At 40.1% G+C, this 22,942-nt stretch overlaps 1 protein-coding gene across 1 annotated transcript in view; it reads right to left on the minus strand.

The window, feature by feature from the left end:
* LOC124545909 overlaps window positions 1-22,942 on the minus strand; it is a 137,344-nt gene that overhangs the window by 63,756 nt on the left and 50,646 nt on the right. The window contains exons 10-11 of the mRNA XM_047124870.1: window positions 7,380-7,503; window positions 3,859-3,989 (exon numbers count right to left, since the gene is read on the minus strand). Coding sequence (XP_046980826.1) covers window positions 3,859-3,989; window positions 7,380-7,503 — 255 coding nt within the window. The remainder of the gene's footprint in view (window positions 1-3,858; window positions 3,990-7,379; window positions 7,504-22,942) is intronic.

Below are 22,942 nucleotides of genomic sequence, written 5' to 3' on the forward strand. Positions count from 1 at the left end.
TATTGTTCTTTTCTGCAATTTATGCTTTCATCTGAGACCATACCAGCTCAAATGGGTTGTAATGGCGATGGTACGGGGGTAATCTAATGATACGGTGTCCATACTGCTTTGCGTCTCAAACTCTGTATGCAGGCTTGTGTTGATTGACAAGAAATAGCAAATTCTGCTCTGGTATGCAACAAGTTATAAGGTATTCTGTTAGATGACAGCCATGCAATAATGTCTGCCTTTTTGGAGTTCGCATTTGGAGCTTTGTTCACTCGAATTGAATGGTTCAAATGGCTCTGAGCACTATGCGACTTAACTTCTGAGGTCATCAGTCGCCTAGAACTTAGAACCAATTAAACCTAACTAACCTAAGGACATCACACACATCCATGCCCGAGGCAGGATTCGAACCTGCGACCGGAGCGGTCGCTCGGCTCCAGACTATAACGCCTAGAACCCCACGGCCACTTTAATTGAGTGGATGCTGGCATTGTCCATGGCTATAACTGAAGACGCAGGAATGTGTGGCACTAATTGTTGGGTAAACCACTTTTTGAAGACGCTGTACGTCATTTCAGAGTGGTAATCTTCAGAATTCTTAGCTTTAGACGCCTTAAAAATCAGCTTACCCTGGGGAAAAAAGCCAGTATCTGCTGATCCGACATGAAGCACTATAATTCTGTTACCCTTACCAACAGCAACTTTTAATCCACCATACTCATCGCTCATTTTCCAGCACATAGCCCTTGCATGGTTCTGATTAACGAAAAGTTTCATCGAAGTAATAAATCTGAAATGTTCCAGCTTCTCTGATCTCCTGCATTGTTCTTAAAAACACAGTCCTTGCAGCCGCAATATCGATTCGTCCCATTAATGATTTCCTACCATCGTTTGTTTTCTGATATCTGAACCCCATTTCTTTCAGTGTCCTCAACATGGACCATTTGCTTCCATTAAAATTTTCAGCTTCTTTCATATGCGAAACTAGTTTCTCTGTTGTTGGATACTCGCTTTCAGCATACACGCTGAACACTATGCGCCGCAAACGTTTTTCGCAAAATCATCTAGCTCACCCATTTCTTTTTTGTGGTTGTGTTGCTTCCCTGATGATTTGAAAACAGCTGACCCACAGGCTTGGATAGACGTCTTAGCTTCGCTGGATATTCTCTGAACGGTCCTCAAACCAATACCAAAGGCTTCAGCTGTCTGCTCCTGGCATTTGGCAACGGCGCGACCCGCGCCTTGTGCCAGCGTGTATTCAGCGGAAGATTGTCTCTTGAAGTATTGGTACACATGGAACACTTCCTCTTGCCTGTTTGTGTAGCACTTGGCATGACTGCTTACCGTCACTCATAATGAACACTATGAAGGCAGTCAGCACTCAGCACGGAACACAATGATTGAAATGAACAGTCAGAACTTCCGAATACAGCACGACCCGCACAGAATGAAGATAATAATGTCACTGGCGTGCGATTGGCTGAGAGTCATGTGGTACACTTCCGCATACTTTTGCGCATCTGACCCTCATCCACCTTTGTAGCTGCTCTCTGCTCTAGCTAAATTTCATATGCATCAAATATTACAGCAACTACGACCATTAACGAATTGAAGGCTACACCACCACCACCACCACCACCATCATCATGAAACTGCCATATAAAGCTGTAAATAAAGTAAAAATTAATTTTTTTTTTACCGAACAGCTTCTCTAAAAATGTTTAAGAAAGATTGCAGGTCATGCGCCTCAATGCTGTCATCGATGACCGGCCGAAAGAGGGCAAATAATGTTGTCCTCCACTTCCGAACAAAGGGACTCAATCAGCACCTTGGACAAAAAATGGTCACTGCATGTCAGCCACCATATCCTACATGGACTATCAATGTGCCCAGAGGTGAGGAACATGTTTTCCACAATCCTTCACATCCCTATAAAGTGATATTCCACTACCTCCATCAAACCTACACAACATCCTGGTCCATCCCTGTGCCACATTCACTTCCAATCCCTTGCCACATGGGACATTTCTCTGTGGAAGACCTGGGTGCAAGACTTGTCTGATTCATCTACCCAGTGCACCTTATTCCAGTCCAGTCAAGATTATCCTATACCATCATAGGCAGGGTCTATGAAAGCAGCCATGTCTTACACCTGCTCGGCTGCAATTTCTGCAAAACTTTTTATATGGGAATGACCACCATTCAAACAAATGGCCACTGTCAAACTGGGACCAAGAAGAGATTTGACCACTGAACAGTGGTACATGCTGCTGAGCACAACATGCTTGATTTCAATGGGTGCCATCTGGATCCCGCCCCCACCACCATCCACACAACAATAGTTTTTCTGAACCACATAGAAGCAATCTGTCCTAGCAACACATACTTCATTCCCATAATCCTGGGATATTTTCGCTAGTCCCTGTGCCCCTCATTCACCTCCACCCTGTCCCAGGACCTACACTCACTCGGTCTGCACCTACATCGCCTTCCCCAGTCTTCTGTCCTGTCATGGCCTCCCAATCCACTCCTCCATATCATCATCATCATCATCATCATCATCGTGCACTGGATGAACTCACTGGTACCTGTGTCCCTGCACCACATTCCTATTCTGTGCACCTACTGCCTCTCACTCTTGCCTTTCTAGTTCATAACCCTGCTGTCTGCCTCTAAGCCACCAACCATCCTACCCCAACCCTTCTCCTCCCAGTAGTGAGAGGGGAAGGGAAGCTAGCAAAGTTTTCAATTTTATTTATTAGCCTGTCAACGACTAATACCACTACTATTTGGCGAGTTGGTACCTTCATTTATAAACTATGTATTCCTCAGAAACTTTCACATCAGCGTACACTTCACTGGAGAGTGAAAGATTGATTCAGGAAACTAACATTACACTATGGCCATGTCACTCTCCACCATATTCTCACTCACAAGGGTGACTAGTGTAGGTAGAAATACAGTAGAGCCTTTGCCAAGTTCAAAATGTAGGGAAGAAGTTGGTGGGTGTATAGTCCACAAGAGGTAACATTTCACTTTCAACCTCAACCTGGCACACACTTTCAGTCCCTCACTGAGCAAGTTATCTTTATCTTCCAAGACAATCGGGTCATCACCCATTATCAGCTGCAAACTGCTTTCAATAGACAAGAGTTAATATTAGAAACTGTAGTACCAAAAATGAGTGTCCCATAATCTTGCTGACTACACTAGCTCAAAGCTGCAACTGCAAATTGCTGTGTTTCTTTATACTTAGTTTATTCCATGCTGTCCTCTTCTTGTCAAGATCTCTCACTCGCCACTACATTTACTGCAATTAAACTGTACGATGAATCCTGCTCATTTTTTCCTTGTAATATAGTCTGACTAATATATTTTCAGATTCATCAGATCAGTCCAATGCTGATATTTTTATTTTTTTCTATAAATCATTTTTTGCTTTAGCCCCTTAAGAGTGTTGTTATCTTGCTTTTCTGCGATACTTATTTACAGTCACCAATATTGTTTGGAACAGTTAACATCGTTTTTCCAAATTTCTGTTGGTCACTTAAGAGTCACACTGGAGACTACTCAAAATAACACTCTTTTATGCATAAATTTTAGATGTTTTCTGATTTTTCATGTACCATTGTTCATAGTGATGAAAGTGCAACCAACCATTCTGCAAAATACTCTCAGGACTATCACGACTCTAATGACTCAGTAACTTCTTTAACCATACAGAGGAAATCCTGTGATACTATTAAAACAGATGACAATGAAGGAAATTAAGCACAAATTAACTCAAAAAACACACAAAGAAAAACAGGAAGTTGAAGAAACTTCGTCAGCTACATAAGTGTGGAGAATTCTATATCCTTTCATACTTACAGATACAAGGCGTGCAGCTTTCAGACAGGGTGCTTTGCATATATGGCAAGTCAAGGTGGATACTTGATTGTGCTGCCATTGTAAGTGCAACAGAAAATCTTTTGGATTATAGAACCTTTCGCCACAAGATCCTGAAACAAAGGAGAATAATAATTTTAGTTCTTTTTACACAAACCAAGAGAGGCGATGAAGTGACGTGATGGTGGGCTCTCATTTGGGAAGAAGGTGGGCCATGCAAACTTAGGTTTACCATGGTTTGCCTAAATCACTTCAGGCAAATGCCAGAAAGGCTCCTTCATGGAGAACACAGCCTAATTTACTTCCCCACCCTTCCCCAATATGAGCTTGTGCTCCATCTCTAACAAACCCTTTGTCAATGAAGACATGACAGCTGTTAACACACACTAGCAGGCAACCAGAGCCTCGATTACAGCTGTGACTTGTGATGACGAACACTACAAACAGCGTTGAGGAGCTGTGCTGGCCCAGAGCCTGCAGCACTGACTAGTAGTGGTACAAGGTACCATCCGCTTTGTACCACACAGTGGCTTGCAGAGTACTTATGTAGATGTAGATGTAGAACAGGCCCTGAATACATGAGAGCTGCCCAGAGCAAAGTCTAAGGTGTTCTGGAGCTAACCTCAAGAGCCATGCAATTTACCTCAAACATGGCTGTTACAGGTAATTTTAATGTCCCGGAGTGCAATATAGGTGAGCCTGTTTAAGTCAATCACTTAAATCATTTCTTGCTTAGTTCTTTGTCAATTAGATTGTAAATTAACAAAGGCCGATAGAAAGAAGCCCCTTTCAAAACATGCTCTTTATAAGGCAAACGAGAGACAATAGCAATGGAAATATGTAAATTTTGTGAAACAGAAAGTCAATGCTGCCTAGGCTCAAGGTCCATGGAGACATAATGAACCATCAAGGTAATGTACCATAATAAATGGAGTTTGAAAATCTGATATTTTAACAAAAAACTTACTTTTTTACTTTCACACTATTATCTCCTATGAATTCACATTTTGGGGCAACTCATTGCATTCACCAGAAATATTCTTAGTCCAGAAATGGGAAGTCAGACAGATCAGATGTGTCAGTTAGCAAATTCCATGCAGGCTGTTGGTCAGGTGTGTGCGAAATTTAACTTTGCAATCCCTGCAAATATGCTTGGATAACACTTCTGTAAGCATTGTGCAGAAAAGTGTGCAATATTCAGCAGGTTTTATTTTCAATAGGGTTCCAGAAAAGCTGAAAAAAATTGACAATATTATGAAAAAGACAGACTGATACCATAAAGTGGAGATGACATGCCGCAGACAGGTGCAACAATAAGACTGCTAAACATGTGAGCTTTCAATCAAAAGGCCTTCTTGTAAAATAGACAACATATGCATATTCATGCAAGAACAACCTGCACATACATGACCACTGTCTCTCGCCACCGAGGCCAGTCTGCTTGCAATTCGGCCTCTGTGACTTTTGGCTGAAAGCTCAAGTTCAGTGGTCTTATTGCTGTGCCTGTCTGTGGCACAACATCTCCACTATATGGTGAGTAGCGATCTATCCCTTTTCATAATGCTGTTATCATTCCATCCTGGATTTTCCACTGTTTGGAAAAAAAAAATTGAGTGTTAAACCAAAGTCTTCAAATACAGGTTGAAAGATTTCCTTGCAGTACACTCCTATTCTTTACAGGATGATTTTTCAGTAATTGAAAACTTTTTTCTGCAACATGTTATTTATTTGTGTACACACACTGAATTTTTTCGTGTTTCGTTAATTCTTTAGTTCTGTTGTATACATAGTTCCGCAGTCAGCGCGTACACAACTTTCCCAATAGAGCGCGCCCCACTAAGCACAACAGCGCAGGCGCAGCGCTCGTCCGTCTCTGTACTATGAGATGGCGCTGTCTTAGAGACGGACCAAATTCTGCTTCCGCTGATCCGCCTATTAATACGTAACGCAGCCAATGAGATTGCTGCTAACGTAGAACCTTTTCTCCTCGCGGATCACACTTGTGCAGTGATACCTGAACGCTCGCGGTATTATAGCGAGTGTACAGACCTCCGACTAGTTAGTCTGCATTAGTCTGTAGTCAAGTTTCAATCTGTGCTAATAAGATTATCATATTCCTGTACATAGCCACGAAGAGAAATGTATAGGCACACTAGAGATATGCGAGAATAAGATTAACATACCAAGACCAAAGGAACTTCAGATTGTCAATTGTAAAAAGCATCCAGAATCAAGTTAAGTAAGGTTTATGATTGTTATTATTTTAATAAATGTGTGTGAAAATTAATCAAGTTCTGTTTAAAGTTGGTCACCATCAATCTGCTACTCTAAGCATGCAACTGGCATTTCTATTGTCTGACCTAACGGCAGAAGACAAACACGCCACGATAAGACCACGAGACATATTGCTGACACTCGCCTACTTCGCTAGAGCGACAACTCAAATAATCTGATGGTGTGTGTACCGAAGGTCTAACAGTACGCACACCACAAGTTCTTTTGTCAACAATTTTTCTAATCACAATTCTGTACATTACTCATTTCATAACCAAGTAGCTTCATCTTGCATGTCTCATGGTACTTGATAAATAACAAATAAGCCCTAATATGTTAGTTCACTATACAGGAAAAAAAAAAGATTGCTTCAACATTGTAGAGCACTATTCTCATTCTTCAATGTCCACTGTAACACTGTCTTACAGTATACAATCAATTTTCACACTTCAACACAAGATTCAAGTATTGGGATGTTTGGTAAAAATTACAATTCAAAGTGGAAACACTGAAAATGTCTGCATACAACCACATCACTGAAATTTATCGTGTTTCTTACACTCAGTCACCATTTTGAAATATGTCTTGTTTGAAGAATGGAAGTACTACTTGTGACATATGATCACAATACCAAGTCACCAATTTGTTAAAGGACTGAGCAATTTTCCACTTCGGCTGCAATTATTTTTTTCTAGCGAGTCAGAAGTGAATGTAGACTTTCCTAGCATATACTACTGATGAAAAGCTAAAGTTCTCTGGTTTCCAGCTGGGTAACAGTATTAAAATTGCAAAAAATGTCACACTCATCACCCCCTGGAAAGCACTGAGATACTGCAGATGTCTTAATATTTAAGCCCTTCTACTCGGCTGCATGCAACTGGGCACTGTTCGGCCGCTGGGCTGAGTTTTTCATCAATGTATATTATAGGTTATACATCACAATAATTCACTAGTTACTCACATGGAGACTTTCCCCCACCATTTCTGGTGATGTTTTAGTGCACTTCAACGTAAGTATTTCTTTACCTTACAAGCAAACTTATTACATTATCTCCCTATGCAATCTTTACAACCCAACAGAAACTTTCCTTTTGTATAGAAATCTTTGGGTACATAACCTATCGTTACTATTACAACAAATGGCAAAACACTTTACAAAGATACGTATATCTGAATTTCCCTTTCTGTTTATGTCAATAACTTATTTTACCCATACTGCAATTACCTACCTTGATCACAAATATACGGATGTACAACAGATACAAGAGGCTCGAGTTCACTTTCTGTTGGAGGGTTGACTTTTATATCAGTACAGAGCAGAACCTTCACTGGCTTGTTAATGTGGCCTGTGTTCTGAAAGAAAAGATAATATATATGTTTGTTTGCATGGCCATTTTCCACAGCAGCTGTTATAATCAATATATATTAATGTTTTTCTGTTAAATAATTGAAGAGTGTTCTTCACCAGGTGCTTTTCTTTAAATGTGCTCTGGTCTGTGTTATTCTAAAAATACGCATACACAATATATCTACACATTTTGGTATTTTGATTCAAAACTGGTGTACAATGTACTCTGGTGTTTTCTCTTCTTGTTTACTTATTCTGCAAATAACCCCTTTTTTTCTTTGTTATTACCACAGCTTGAGGTCAAAGGAAAATTGGCTGCACATTCACATGCCAATTTTTCGTCTTTTTTTAACCCATTTTTTCTTATGCCGCATCATCAGTGTTTTTCCTACTACACCACACTGTTATAAAACTTCACAAGACAAGTAGTACTGTACTCTCACTTGTTCAGCACTCAGTGCAGTGTTAATGTTTACTCATTTATTTTCTGCGTAGGTTGTGACTGTTGCCAAGCTGTGATTGCCCTTACCTTCTGTAATCACACCCACATGTTTAAATTAATGAAAAGTGTTAGATGTTCAAGAAAGAGGTCACCGGATTTGGGCAGCAGGGAGAGCGGGAGAGGGGAGAAGGGGGGTATTACAACGTTGGAATTGCATATTACATTAGTTGGTGTATTTCTGATTTCTGATCTGGATGCATTTTTTCTATTGCTTTTGGGGAGTTTGTGCAGTACGTACAGGGTGGCACACGGGAGAAGGGTGGTTTTGAACTGCGTAGTACTGAGGGCGCGGTGGTGGGAGGTGGTCGTGGTGGGGATAGTTCTGATGCACACAAGACGCCATTTCATTTATTCAGTCACTATGGAGCAGTGGGACTTGCAACGTAGAGTGTTTGACTATGACAGTTTCGCGAAAAGTGGTGAGTCTATTGTTGCTACGCAGCAATTGTTTCTTGCGCGGTTTAATGTCGGTCGACATGGAGCTGTTCCGAGCCATAACACAATCCTCAGATGGGTGGAAAACTTCAGATCAACTGGAAACATACTGGATAAGAAGCATCCTGGCCCGAGAGGCAGAGTAACGACACCAGAAAATGTCGAAAGGGTAAGGCAAGTGGCAGTCAGAAGCCCAGGACGGTCAGCTATATGTCATGCTAGTGAGTTACAAATCAATCATGAATCGGTTAGACGAATTCTGCATCAAGAATTAAAATTCCATCCCTACAAAATGCTCATTGTCCAACAACTTAAGGAAACTGATTTTGCTGTATGAGAAGACTTCGCTTACAGAATGCAAGTGATTTTGGGATTGAATGAAAATGAAATTTTATTGATGAGCAATGAAGCTCATTTTCATTTAAAGGGGACTGTGAATAAGCAAAACCTACGTTACTGGGCTCCAGAGCATCCACACCTTATCCACCAGTGTCCTCTACACTCAGAAGAAGTAACAGTCTGGTGTGCTCTTGGCTCTGTTGGCATTATTGGACCTTATTTTTTTGAAGAGAACAGGGCCACAGTTACTTTTAATTCGGTTTGTTACATTCGTATGCTTGAAGCATTCTTGAAACCAGAACTAAGAAGACGACGAATCCCTTTAAAACGCGTTTGGTTCCAGCAGGATGGGGCAACATCACCCACCGCAAACACTTCAATGACAGTTCTTAGGCGCATGTTTCCTGGCTGGATTATCTCACGTTTTAGCAATGTTCCATGGCCTCCCAGGTCTCCCGACTTGTCAGCATGTGACTTTTTTCTGTGGGGGACCTTAAGAACTGTGTCTATAGCCACAAACCACAAAATTTGGACGACTTGAAGAATGCAATCATTCAAGAATTTGCTGCCATCCCTGCAGAGATTTTAGTCCGTGTGATGAAGGATTCTGAGAAGAGACCTGAGTCCTGCATTCAAAATGATGGACATCATCTTCATGACATTATTTTTCACAAATAACTTTGTTAACTAAAATGGCAAATAATGAGCTTTGATTTTGTGTAAATATACTTGCATTAATTTTAAAGTTGGCTGAGTATTATTTAATTAAAAACTGTCCATCTCCCATGTGTCACCCTGTATATAAATGCTGCTTGTTCATGTTAGTTTGTGTGTACTCATATCTGCTCCTCAGCGATACAGATGGCCGTACTGTAGATGCAACCACAACGGAGGGGTATCTGTTGAGAGGCCAGACAAACGTGTGGTTCCTGAAGAGGGGCAGCAGCCTTTTCCGTAGTTGCAGGGGCAACAGTCTGGATTATTGACTGACCTGGCCTTGCAACATTAACCAAAACGGCCTTGCTGTGCTGGTACTGCGAACGGCTGAAAGCAAGGGGAAACTACGGCCGTAATTTTTCCTGAGGGCATGCAGCTTTACTGTATGGATAAATGATGATGGCGTCCTCTTGGGTAAAATATTCCAGAGGTAAAATAGTCCCCCATTTGGATCTCCAGGCAGGGACTACTCAGGAGGACGTCGTTATCAGGAAAAAGAAAACTGGCGTTCTACGGATCGGAGTGTGGAATGTCAGATCCCTTAACCGGGCAGGTAGATTAGAAAATTTAAAAAGGGAAATGGATAGGTTAAAGTTAGATATAGTGGGAATTAGTGAAGTTCGGTGGCAGGAGGGACAAGACTTTTGGTCAGGTGAATACAGGGTTATAAACACAAAATCAAATAGGGGTAATGCAGGAGTAGGTTTAATAATGAATAAAAAAATAGGAGTGCGGGTAAGCTACTACAAACAGCATAGTGAACGCATTATTGTGGCCAAGATAGATACGAAGCCCACGCCTGCAACAGTAGTACAAGTTTATATGCCAACTAGCTCTGCAGGTGATGAAGAAATCGAAGAAATGTATGATGAGATAAAAGAAATTATTCAGGTAGTGAAGGGAGACGAAAATTTAATAGTCATGGGTGACTGGAATTCGAGAGTAGGAAAAGGGAGAGAAGGAAACATAGGTGAATATGGATTGTGGCAAAGAAATGAAAGAGGAAGCCGCCTGGTAGAGTTTTGCACAGAGCATAACTTAATCATAGCTAACACTTGGTTCAAGAATCATGAAAGAAGGCTGTATACATGGAAGAATCCTGGAGATACTAGAAGGTATCAGATAGATTATATAATGGTAAGACAGATTTAGGAACCAGGGTTTAAATTGTAAGAAATTTCCAGGGGCAGATGTGCATTCTGACCACAATCTATTGGTTATGAACTGTAGATTAAAACTGAAGAAACTGCAAAAAGGTGGCAATTTAAGGAGATGGGACCTGGATAAACTGAAAGAACCAGAGGTTGTACAGAGTTTCATGGAGAGCATAAGGGAACAATTGATAAGAATGGGGGAAAGAAATACAGTAGAAGAAGAATGGGTAGCTTTAAGAGATGAAGTAGTGAAGGTAGCAGAGGATCAAGTAGGTAAAAAGATGAGGGCTAGTAGAAATCCTTGGGTAACAGAAGAAATATTTAACTTAATTGATGAAAGGAGAAAATATAAAAATGCAGTAAATGAAGCAGGCAAAAAGGAATACAGACATCTCAAAAATGAGATCGACAGAAAGTGCAAAATGGCTAAGCAGGGATAGCTAGAGGACAAATGTAATGTAGAGGCTTATCTCACTAGGTGTAAGACAGATACTGCCAACAGGAAAATTAAAGAGACCTTTGGAGAAAAGAGAACCACTTGTATGAATATCAAGAGCTCAGATGGAAGACCAGTTCTAAGCAAAGAAGGGAAAGCAGAAAGGTGGAAGGAGTATGTAGAGGGTCTATACAAGGGCGATGTTCTTGAGGACAATATTATGGAAATGGAAGAGGATGTAGATGAAGATGAAATGGGAGATACGATACTACGTAAAGAGTTTGACAGAGCACTGAAAGACCTGAGTAGAAACAAGGCCCCGGGAGTAGACAACATTCCATTAGAACTACTGGCAGCCTTGGAAGAGCCAGTCCTGACAAAACTCTACCATCTGGTAAGCAAGATGTACGAGACAGGCAAAATACCCTCAGACTTCAAGAAGAATATAATAATTACAATCCCAAAGAAAGCAGGTGTTTACAGATTCAAAAATTACCGAACTATCAGTTTAATAAGTCACAGCTGCAAAATACTAACGCGAATTCTTTACAGACAAATGGAAAAACTGGTAGAAGCTGACCTCGGGGAAGATCCATGGAGAAGAAATAAAAACTTTGAGGTTCGCCGATGACATTGTAATTCTATCGGAGACAGCAAAGCACTTGGAAGAGCAGTTGAACGGAATGGACAGTGTCTTGAAAGGAGGATATAAGATGAACATCAACAAAAGCAAAACGAGGATAATGGAATGTAGTCGAATTAAGTCGGGTGATGCTGAGGGAATTAAATTAGGAAATGAGACACTTAAAGTAGTAAAGGAGTTTTGCTATTTGGGGAGCAAAATAACTGACTATGGTCGAAGTAGAGAAGATATAAAACGTAGACTGGCAATGGCAAAGAAAGCGTTCCTGAAGAAGAGAAATTTGTTAACATCGAGTATAGATGTAAGTGTCAGGAAGTCGTTTCTGAAAGTATTTGTATGGAGTGTAGCCATGTATGGAAGTGAAACATGGACGATAAATAGTTTGGACAAGAAGAGAATAGAAGCTTTCGAAATGTGGTGCTACAGAAGAATGCCGAAGATTAGATGGGTAGATCACATAACTAATGATGAAGTATTGAAAAGAATTGGGGAGAAGAGGAGTATGTGGCACAACTTGACAAAAAGAAGGGACCGGTTAGTAGGACATGTTCTGAGGCATCAAGGGATCACAAATTTAGCACTGGAGAGCAGCGTGGAGGGTAAAAATTGTATAGGGAGACCAAGAGATGAATACACTAAGCAGATTCAGAAGGATGTAGGTTGCATTAAGTACTGGGAAATGAAGAAGCTTGCACAGGATAGGGTAGCATGGAGAGCTGCATCAAACCAGCCTCAGGACTGAAGACCACCACAACAACAACAACAACAACATATCTGCTGTTGTGGGTTTTCAATAATTGTTTAATATGTGCTGGTTGTTCTGAATCTTTATGGTAGTGCCCAAGAAACATATTGATCTAGCTAGCTTTTTCCTATTGTAAAATTTATTTTATGTTCAACAAATTTACGCCTGCATGTAATTGATCTAATTTACTCCTTGGTTCATCTACAAGGCACAGGGTTTCATTCAAATATCTAACCCAGAACAGGATATCATGCGTATTTGGTACAAATGTTTTAAGTATGACAAATTCTACATGGTTCATATATACACTTGCTGCCTTTCCAGATACTGAGGAACCAGGAACCAAGTGGTAATTTTTCACTTTGTAAGTAGATTTCATTAATGAACTGGAAATAGTCCTGTTCTGTTATTACATCCAACAGCTTGAGAATTTCTTGGATGCTTACTGTGTCTTTTGAGACTTTCTTCTATGATGTTTATTGTTTCTGTTATAGGTATATCAGAATACATGTTCTTTGCATCAAATCAGGAGAGGGTAGCTATGTCTAGAATCTTTATGTCTAAAGCATTGCATCAATTGCGTAATGTGTCTTACAGTTTTATCTCATGTGTCGCAACGAAGCCTGACTAAGGACTGCTATACATTTTAGCTCTCAGCCAGAAAGCCTTCTTCTGAAGTAGAAAAAGTGCATGCATTTACACAAGCACAGCTCACACACACATTACCACTATATCTGGTCACTGTGGGCAGCCACAGTAGTCATGTGTGTGGAAGTTATGCTTGTGTGAATGTGTGGGTGTGTGGGTGTTTTCTACAATATAGGAAAAGATTGCTACTTACCATAAAGATCACATTTTCAGTTGCAGACAACCACAATTAAAAGACACATACACATAAGCTTTCAGCCACAAACTTCATCAGAAAAAGAGAAACACACACACCATTCATTCACACAAGCAAGCTCAACTCATGCACAGATGACTGCCAACTCCGGCAGATCAAGCCAGAGTTCGAGTTGGCGGTCATGTGTGTGTCATGTGTACTCGCTTGTGGGAATCAATGGTGTGTGTTTCTCTTTTTCTGATGAAGGCTGCGGCCGAAAGCATTAAGTGTAAGTGTCTTTGAATTGTGCTTGTCGGCAGCTAACAGTCTCGTCTTAATAGCTTTTCCTACATTAATGATATTCCTACCTGGAGTTTCCATAGTCTGATTGTGTCTGTTTTCTGTTTCAAAAGAAGGGCTTTAGGACAAAAGTCAAAATGTATAGCAGTCTTTTTTGTTGTGCCTGTCTGCAACTCAAGTGTCTTCTCTGAATGGTGAGTAGCAACAACATTGTTGTTATTCTTTCCTGGACTTTCCACAGTTTTAGTTCTATCCTCCCGTAATCTGCATTTTTGCGATAATATTTTCAAAATATGCCCTTGCAACTGAATATGTGGCATCATTCCTATTGTTCACAAAAGGTCTGACTAGAAACTCTTATGTAACATGAGTTGGCATCAGAGGGAAAGTGCATTGGGATTTGCTTGAAAAGAGAAAATTACATTAACTGACTGGTTACTCTCACAACCTACACAGAAAACAAATGAACAACCATAAACACTAAGCTGAGTGGTGAACACAAGTAACTACAGTACAACTTATCTGGTGAAGTTTTCCAAAAGTAAAGTAAATTGGAAAAAATGCCAAAGCAATATAAGAAAAACTGGGTTAAAAAAGTGAAAAACTTCTAAAAGTGGATGTGCAACCAATTTTCTTTCATCCTTAACCTCTATTAACAACAGTGGCTTGCAAAATAGGTAAACGAGAGAGAAAAAACCACCTTGGGTAAATTGGATGCCAATTTTATAAGGAAATGCTGTTTTTAATTTATAAATACCACCATTTATAAACACATTACATATCCATATTTCCAGACTGACCACAGAAGACACTTTATAAATAAATGTGAAAAGCATTTGCTGAAAATTACTCTTTAATTATTTAAGATAGAAAGCTTTTCAAAGTATCACACAACTCCTCTTCCATAACTTACACTATGTTATCCAAAGTATCTGGACACCTGGCTGGAAATGAGTTACAAGTTCAAGGTATATGTTCAATCAGGTGCTGGAAGGTTTCTTGGGGAATGGCAGCCCATTCTTCACCAAGTGCTGCACTGAGGAGAGGTATCGATGTCTGTTGGTGACGCCTGGCACAAAGTCGGCATTTCAAAACATCCCAAAAGGTGTTCTACTAAATTCAGGTCAGGACTGTGCAAGCCATTACATTACAGGGATGTTAGTGTCATTTAACCACTCCACCACAGGCTGTGCATTATGAACAGATGCTCGATTGTGTTGAAAGATGCAATTGCCATTCCCAAACTGCTCTTCAACAGTGGAAAGCAAGAAGGTGCTTAAAACATCAATGTAGGCCTGTGCTGTGATATTGCCACACAAAAACAACCAGGGGTGCAAGCCCCCTCCATGAAAAACAGGACCACACCATAACACCACCACCTCCAAAATTTACTGATGGCACTATACACCTTGCCAGATAAGGTTCACTGGGCATTCGCCATACCCACACCCTGCCAGCAGATCGCCACATTGTGTTCCGTGATTTGTCACTCCACACAACGTTTTTCCACTGTTCAATCGTCCAATGTTTACGCTCCTTACACCACGTGAGGCATCGTTTGGCATTTAACAGCATGATGTGTGGCTTATGACCAGCCGCTTGACCATGAAATCCAAGTTTTCGCACCTCCAGCCTAACTGTCATAGTACTTGCAGTGGACCTTGATGCAGTTTGGAATTCCTGTGTGATGGTCTGGACAGATGTCTGCCTATTACACATTACGATCCACTTCAACTGTCAGCGGTCTCTGTCAGTCAACAGATGAGGACGGCCTCGATGCTTTTGTGCTTATATGTGTCACTTCACGTTTCCACTTCACTGTCACATCGGAAACAGTGGACCTAGGGATGTTTAGGAGTGTGGAAATCTCGTGTACGGGCGTATGACACAAGTGACACCCAATCACCTGACCACACTCGAAGTCCATGTGTTCCGCGGAGTGCCCCATTCTGCTTTCTCATGATGTCTAATGATTACTGAGGTCACTGATATGGAGTACCTGGCAGTAGGTGGCAGCACAATGCCCATAATGTGGAAAACATGTTTTTGGGGTGTCCGGATACTGTTAATTACATAGTGTATTTGTATGTTAAAATAAAAGCAGTTGATTACTGTTATGTTAACAGCAAAAATAATAGTAGACAAAATTAAGGAACTATTTTGACAAAGGAAAAGTGCTCCAAAAAAGGCAATAGAGTTCACATTCGAGCAGGGATGCTGTACTAATGCTACACATAAACTAAGTATGTAATTTATGAAAAATAATGTAACAAAAAAGTAGGTATGATGATGATGGTGGTGATGGAATGCCAGGAACGGAAAAAAGTATCAGTTACATCTTCAGAGAGAAGATAATAAACAATGTAAGAACCTATGTAAAGATAATTTCTTCGAACTGCAGTCCATTGGTGGTGCAAAAAAATTAAGTTTCTAACTTATGCATTCAAAAAAATATGGTCATTTATACAGCATTTTTGCTATTCACTAACTCACTCATCCAAGATCTATTGGGTGTTTCCCATTGAACTAGAATCACGAAATTTTGCAAGAAGCAAGGTTTCACAGTACAAGTAAAGGAAAAATTTCTAATTTTTTTTTTAAATTTGTAATTACATCACATGCAAAAAAATTTGTCATTAGCTATCCGACTGTCCACTTACTAAGATCCTTTTTTCTCAGTAACAGGCAGACTATCTACATATACAGGGTGGAGCAGAGGAAACGCATGTTTTTTGAACCGCTAGAACACAGCGATGAGAGGGGGTATTGACCATGAATGAATGTTGGCAGACTGCCCATACAATGCAGTTTCAGTCGCTATGAAGAGTTTGAGAGTAGAGCATCGTGTGTTTGTTGTCTAGCAGTACTTTAGAAACAATGATTCCATAGTCAACACCTCTTCCGAAAAATTTTAGAGTTGGACGTTGAGGTGCAGTGCCTGATCGAAATAATGTACTCCGATGGGCTGAAGCATTTAGAAGTACTGGATCTGTGATGAAAAAGAAACCACCTGATCTTCCCCGATCAGTTCTTACTCCGGAAAATGTAGACAAGAGTAGGAACGGCAGTTGTTGCTAGTCCGACACAACTGGCTAGATGACAGGCTGTAGCGCTGGGTATGTCACGTCGTTCGCCTCACAGCATCTTACATGATGATCTTAAGTTTCACCTGTACAAGATAATGATTGTCCAGCAGCTTAGTGAAGGGGATTTTGTGCAGCGCAGAGAGTGTTGTGGCGTAATGAATGAAATTTTTAAGGAAGCTGCAGATGCTACAGACTTCGTGAGTGATGAAGCACATTTTCATGTAGACAGTTATGTCAATGTTCAAAATTGTTGGTATTGGGCGCTGGAGAACCCACATGAATTACACCAAAGACCTCTCCACAGTTTAAAAGTAACAGTGTGGTGTTGCATTTCAAAGATGGGGATTGTTGGTCCCTATTTTTTTGAAGAGGAAGGAACTGCAGCTACTGTGACATCAGCACGCTATGTTAAAATGTTAAACAACTTTCTTTGTCCAGAACTTGAAAGGCATCAAGTGAACATGAGAGAAATATGGTTTCAGCAGGATGGTACCACAGCTCACACCGCCAGAGCATCCATGGAAGTGGTTTGACAAATGTTCCCCAGGACACGTTATTTTGAGATATGGTGATGTTTACTGGCCCCCTCGCTCACCTGATTTGTCGATCTGTGACTTCTCTTTGTGGGGATATTTAAAATCAAAAGGCTACATGAACAAGCATCACGCAATCGATGACCTGAAGAATTCCATTCGTCAGGAAATTGAAGCCGTGCCGAATGAAATGTTGGAGAGAGCCATGCGTAACTTTCGGGAGAGGATCCATATTTGTATCCAACAAGAAGGACGCCATCTCCAAGACATTATTTTTCGAACCTAATTAAACTATGTATGTTTCAAACTGCATTAAAAAATCTATCACTAAAGACTTGTTTTTATTATTTTTATCAAACCTTGTCCCAGTCATTCAATAGTGAAAAACATGTGTTTCCTCTACTCCACCCTGTATAATTAAGTTTGTACAGAAACCTCAGAATGCAAGACCTACTCACACGTAAAATAAAAATACAAGTAAAATCCAAATTACCCCAGTTACTGTGCAGAAATTACTAAAATTGGCAGCTAACAGGGCTCTTGTGAAGCTATGATGGATCTAGGCTAGCCAACAGTGAATCAACCATCAGTTAAATGGAATTAGCCTCACAAAGGATGAATATATAAGACAACGACCCATCAAGGCAAATGGATTACATTTTTGGAACTTTTAACTTTGTAACACTGACAGTGGATATGATGGAAAAGAGAAAACGATATCTGAAGAAGGCAGTAGGGAACTGAGGAAAGGTTACATATTGTACTGGCATGAAAATGAAGAGGGAAAACAAAAGGGAGTGGGAGTAGTTGTGAGATATGGTCTAAAACCAGAGGTATAGAGGAAAAGTGACAAGATAATGAAGATCAGAATAATGACAAAGGAAGTATGGGGGTGGTTCAGGTGCATCCCCCCCCCCCCCCCACCCCCAAGTGGGCAGTGCATATTAATCATGGGAGACTGCAATTCACAAGCAGGGAATGAAAGGCAAGGGTATGAAAATGTACTGAGAGCAGAAGGATGGGGAAGTAGAACTGAAGAAGGAAAGAGATTGCTTGAATTCAAAAGAAAAATTATTTAATGATAGGTAGCTCCTGGTTGCAGAAGAGAGAGAGCACCACAAAGTAATGTGGAACAGCAGGAATCTGGCACAGAAATCTTTGGTGGATTACATGCTCTACTCTTGAGAAACAAAGAGGACTGTAATGGCTATAAGGGTACTACCATATGAGGCATTGAATCGTGACCATCAGGTACTGGTGAGGAGCACGAGAATCATGAAGAAATGAAAGAACACAAACAACAAGTAATAGAGAATTATAGTATGGAAACTGAAAGAAAAGGAAGTCAAGAAATAATACTAGAAGATTATAAGGGAAAGGTTACCAAAGGGTGAACCAGAAACAGGAGAAGAGGAATGGGGACAATATAAAGTGTTATGGTACAAGCTGCAGTAGCTGTATGCGGTAGGGCAAGTGACACAGAACGGTGGAAGGAGACACCATGGTGGAATGAAAGAGTCACGGAGGTAGTCAGAAAGAAGAACAAGGGCTTCAGACTGTAGTTCCGAAAAAAGGAACGAGTTAGCAAGTGAAGAGTATAAGAAAAAGAAGGAAGAGGCATAAGACAGTGTTGGGAGCCTGGTTTGGAATAAAGACATCCAACAAAAAATCGAAGTAGTAATACACAAAAGTTACTACATCCCAATACTGACCTAAACTTCAGAAACATGGTTAATGAAGAAAAGTGATGCACGCAGATTACAGGCATGTGAAATGAAGTTCCTCAGAAGTAGGGTAGGAGAAACAAGGAGAGATGAAGAGGAATGAAAGGGTAGGAGAAATAGTGAAAGAAGATAGAAACTTCATGGCAAAGATGGTATGGGCACTTAAAGAGGATGGAAAACGAGGATTCTCACAAAGATACATGAACTGGAGATGAGAAGGAAACAACTGAGAGGAAAACAAAAGGATAGGTGGCTGACAGGTGTGGAGGAGTGTGTTGAAAAGAGAGGTAAGGACTGGACCAGACTGAACACATGAAGATGGTGGGAAAACAGGGCTCGATGGCAAGGCTTATATTCCAAACAGACCCAGCCTGGGGCTGTGTACTGTTCAAGATGATGACGACTGTACAGAAATGTACCCCCTACTTTCACGTAATTGAAAATTCATTCAACAGCAAACACTGTACTTCTGTATGCAATAGTTTACCCATATCTATGCTCACGAGGCAGCATTCGAATGACACTGTCACACCAACATCTATGTTATTTGGATTTTGAACATATAAAAATATGTTATTTGTATAACTTGATTACTTTGTAATGGCCACAGACACTGAAATCAGTTGATTGTGGAGTTAGATATTCACTGTTTAAATGTTGGTACAGGCCAATACACCAAAAACAACATGAAACGATGCATTCTGATGCATAACAAGGCACTGTTCAAACATGTGGTTGAAGTGTTCTTATGTAGGTTATGTTAACAAGAGGTGAAATGGAGCATGATGCATCTGCCATTCTCTCACATTAACAAACAATGCTCACGAGGCAGCATTCGAATGACACTGTCACACCAACATCTATGTTATTTGGATTTTGAACATATAAAAATATGTTATTTGTATAACTTGATTACTTTGTAATGGCCACAGACACTGAAATCAGTTGATTGTGGAGTTAGATATTCACTGTTTAAATGTTGGTACAGGCCAATACACCAAAAACAACATGAAACGATGCATTCTGATGCATAACAAGGCACTGTTCAAACATGTGGTTGAAGTGTTCTTATGTAGGTTATGTTAACAAGAGGTGAAATGGAGCATGATGCATCTGCCATTCTCTCACATTAACAAACAATGCTAAGCCTTCTGTGCCATCACATGCATCCCCGTAACTATCTACAGTTCCCCAGGGGTGGTGGCGTTTTCCTTCAGCACTGCTCTGTGTGTGAAAGAATGTTTTGAGAAAAACTACACTGAAAGGTTTCACATGGAGACTTTAAAAACTTGTAATCATTGATTTTCTTCATAACTACTGTCACTTGCCTACCACGGAGCGCCAGTGGCCAAATGTCTGCCAGCCGCACAATTTAAATGCCTGCGACTCCACTTGCTCCACTTTAAATGCTGCAGGGCAAAGAAGTCGGCTAGTAAATCAGTTAGTCGACCATCAGAGGGCGATGCCAGTGGCTGTGCCAAAATCTCAACTGTCACATCCAGCTATCATTGGTGTGCACCAATCAAGACCATGTTCTGCTTCTGCAACCCAGCCGTAGCCAAGCTCTCAATCGAAAAGATGTAATATTCCGCACATCAATTTAAGCTTGTGCCGAAGCACAAGTCAGTGACATTGCCAGCCCTAAACATGAACTTTACAAGAGCTGCTACTGCTGTTGCCATCCAGTCTGCAATCTACCGCCACTCCTCAACCAAGATGTCACACTCCCCAGCGAACAGACTCTGCCAGTTCAGTGTGTCTGCACTGTCCTCATTCTGCCAACTGTAGCTATGAAAATTAACTTTTCCATTACTTGTACTCAGCACAGACTTAGCGTTCATGAAGAGCATGCTCCTAGTGGCTTGGCAGAACTTTAACTTTTGTTCTACAAGTTATATCATCCAACAAGGGACTTGATTATTTGTTTTCCAATTATTGACTTTTGTCAGACACTGTTGTTTATTATAGTGTTCTAAAATAGCTCTTCTCATGCCAGTAAACTTTATTTCTATAACTAATCAGTTTTGGAAGAGACTTTTAGGAAGCATTTATTTGTGTTGATGTTACTATTTAGCTAAAGGCTCAGAAATGTGTGCCTTCAACATAAACATTTTTCCAATTTAAATACCGTGTATCAGTTATGTCAGAAATATTATTATTATTATTATTATTATTATTATTATTATTATTATTATTATTATACGATTTAAAAACACCTGGGGGGGAGGAAGGGAGAGGGGTAAGGGGAGGAGGAGGAAACTTTGAATTTTTCCGGGCCCTGTTAAGTACTAAACATTTCGATCGCTCTTAACCTTATATGTAGTATGAGGTCACTGGTTCGATTCTTGATAGATTTGGACTTTTTTATACCTTTATTTGAATTCAATATTTATCATCAAATTGAAATGTTAATTAAAAAATATTAAATCATATTTTAATATAAACATCTTTTCATTTTAATTACAAATCCCACAAAAAAACAAAACATTCATATAAATCAAAATTTCATATGGAAATTAAATAATTTTTTTCATCACTAGACATTACAAATAAACAAATTAGTACATATATTTCCCAGACAACTTTAAAAATACGATCCTCCAACACTAAAAGACAAAGACAGTAGGATGGTCCATACCAACAGAGTAAATACAGAAATTTTAGCAGAAACATTTCACACACTACTAAACTGTGAGGATCTCCCAGAGCTATTTGAAATAAACACAAAATCCCTATTAAAAACACCAGCAGAAAACGCAAGTCCACCAACAATCCATGAAGTCTAACAATGCTTTGAGAGAGCTCAAGAACTACAAAGCACATGGAAAAGGTTAAACATTTGCAGGACTCTGGAAACATGCAGCAGAACCAGCAAAGATACCATTATACCACAGCATCGTGGAAACCTGGGACAAAGAAGAACTACCCAAACAATGGACAATGATGATAATATATCCATCACACGGAAAAGGAGAAAAACAAATCCAGATAACTACAGAGGAATTTCTCCTTCGGATTGCACATTTGAAGTCTTGTCAAGAATTCTGTACAATCGCTTTAAAGATCAACTTGAACAGGAACTAGGAGACTAACAAAGAGGATTTAGACTTTGGAGCAGCTGCTCACAACAAGTAATCACCTTAAAATTATCAACTGATATCTATAACAGAAAATAAAAACAAGTCGTAACCTTTTCATACCTTTTAAAAAAGCCTATGATTGTATCTGTTACCACATTGTACAAAGACAGAACCATAAGTAACAACAATCAAGTTTTATTCTGCTTCCCACAGGGATATATCCAAAATAACAATGAGCAAAGTAAGGAACACTACGAAGTCTCATAACTACAGAACACATCAGCATACAGTCTCGTAGGTGAACATGCAATAAGCGAGGCCGAGGGTCTGGCGCTCCGGTCTTATATTGGGCTGCTGAGCACACGGCCAGGTTGCCATGTGACCTTTTGGCCAACTGTGGACATACTTGTATTACGCACCATTTGATTACATGCACTCACACTACAGCGTTACAGCAGTACTCATGGGTCTTCAATTTGAATATATTAAGGACTTTTGGACTTCATCCCAAATTAATAAACATGGTTCAATTAACTGAGAAAAACACCAAATCCAGGATAACATTCAGAGGAGAAATATCCGAGATGTTAAAATTAAAGCAGGTCTAAGTGTGAGTGATGGCCTATCACCACTACTCATCACTCCGGAATTCTTTGCAAGAGAATAGCACAAGAAAACTCCTAAAAACATCAAACTGGAACCAAGGGAGATCAGCTCACCTGGCTAGCATCCATCAGTAAACAATCTTTTCTCATCCAGTGTCCACGTCAATTGTTTTCCCTCTTCCTGGTTACCTTTAAAATCTCTCTCTCTTCCCTCACTCCTCCCAACATCTCATTTTTCACTTCGTCTAACCATTTTATCCCTTCCATCCTCCTCCAAATCCACATCTCAAATGCTTCTATTCTTCTTTCTTCCTCTTTCCTC

Source organism: Schistocerca americana, chromosome 8 (assembly GCF_021461395.2).
Source record: "Schistocerca americana isolate TAMUIC-IGC-003095 chromosome 8, iqSchAmer2.1, whole genome shotgun sequence".
Classification (NCBI taxonomy): Eukaryota; Metazoa; Arthropoda; class Insecta; order Orthoptera; family Acrididae; genus Schistocerca; species Schistocerca americana.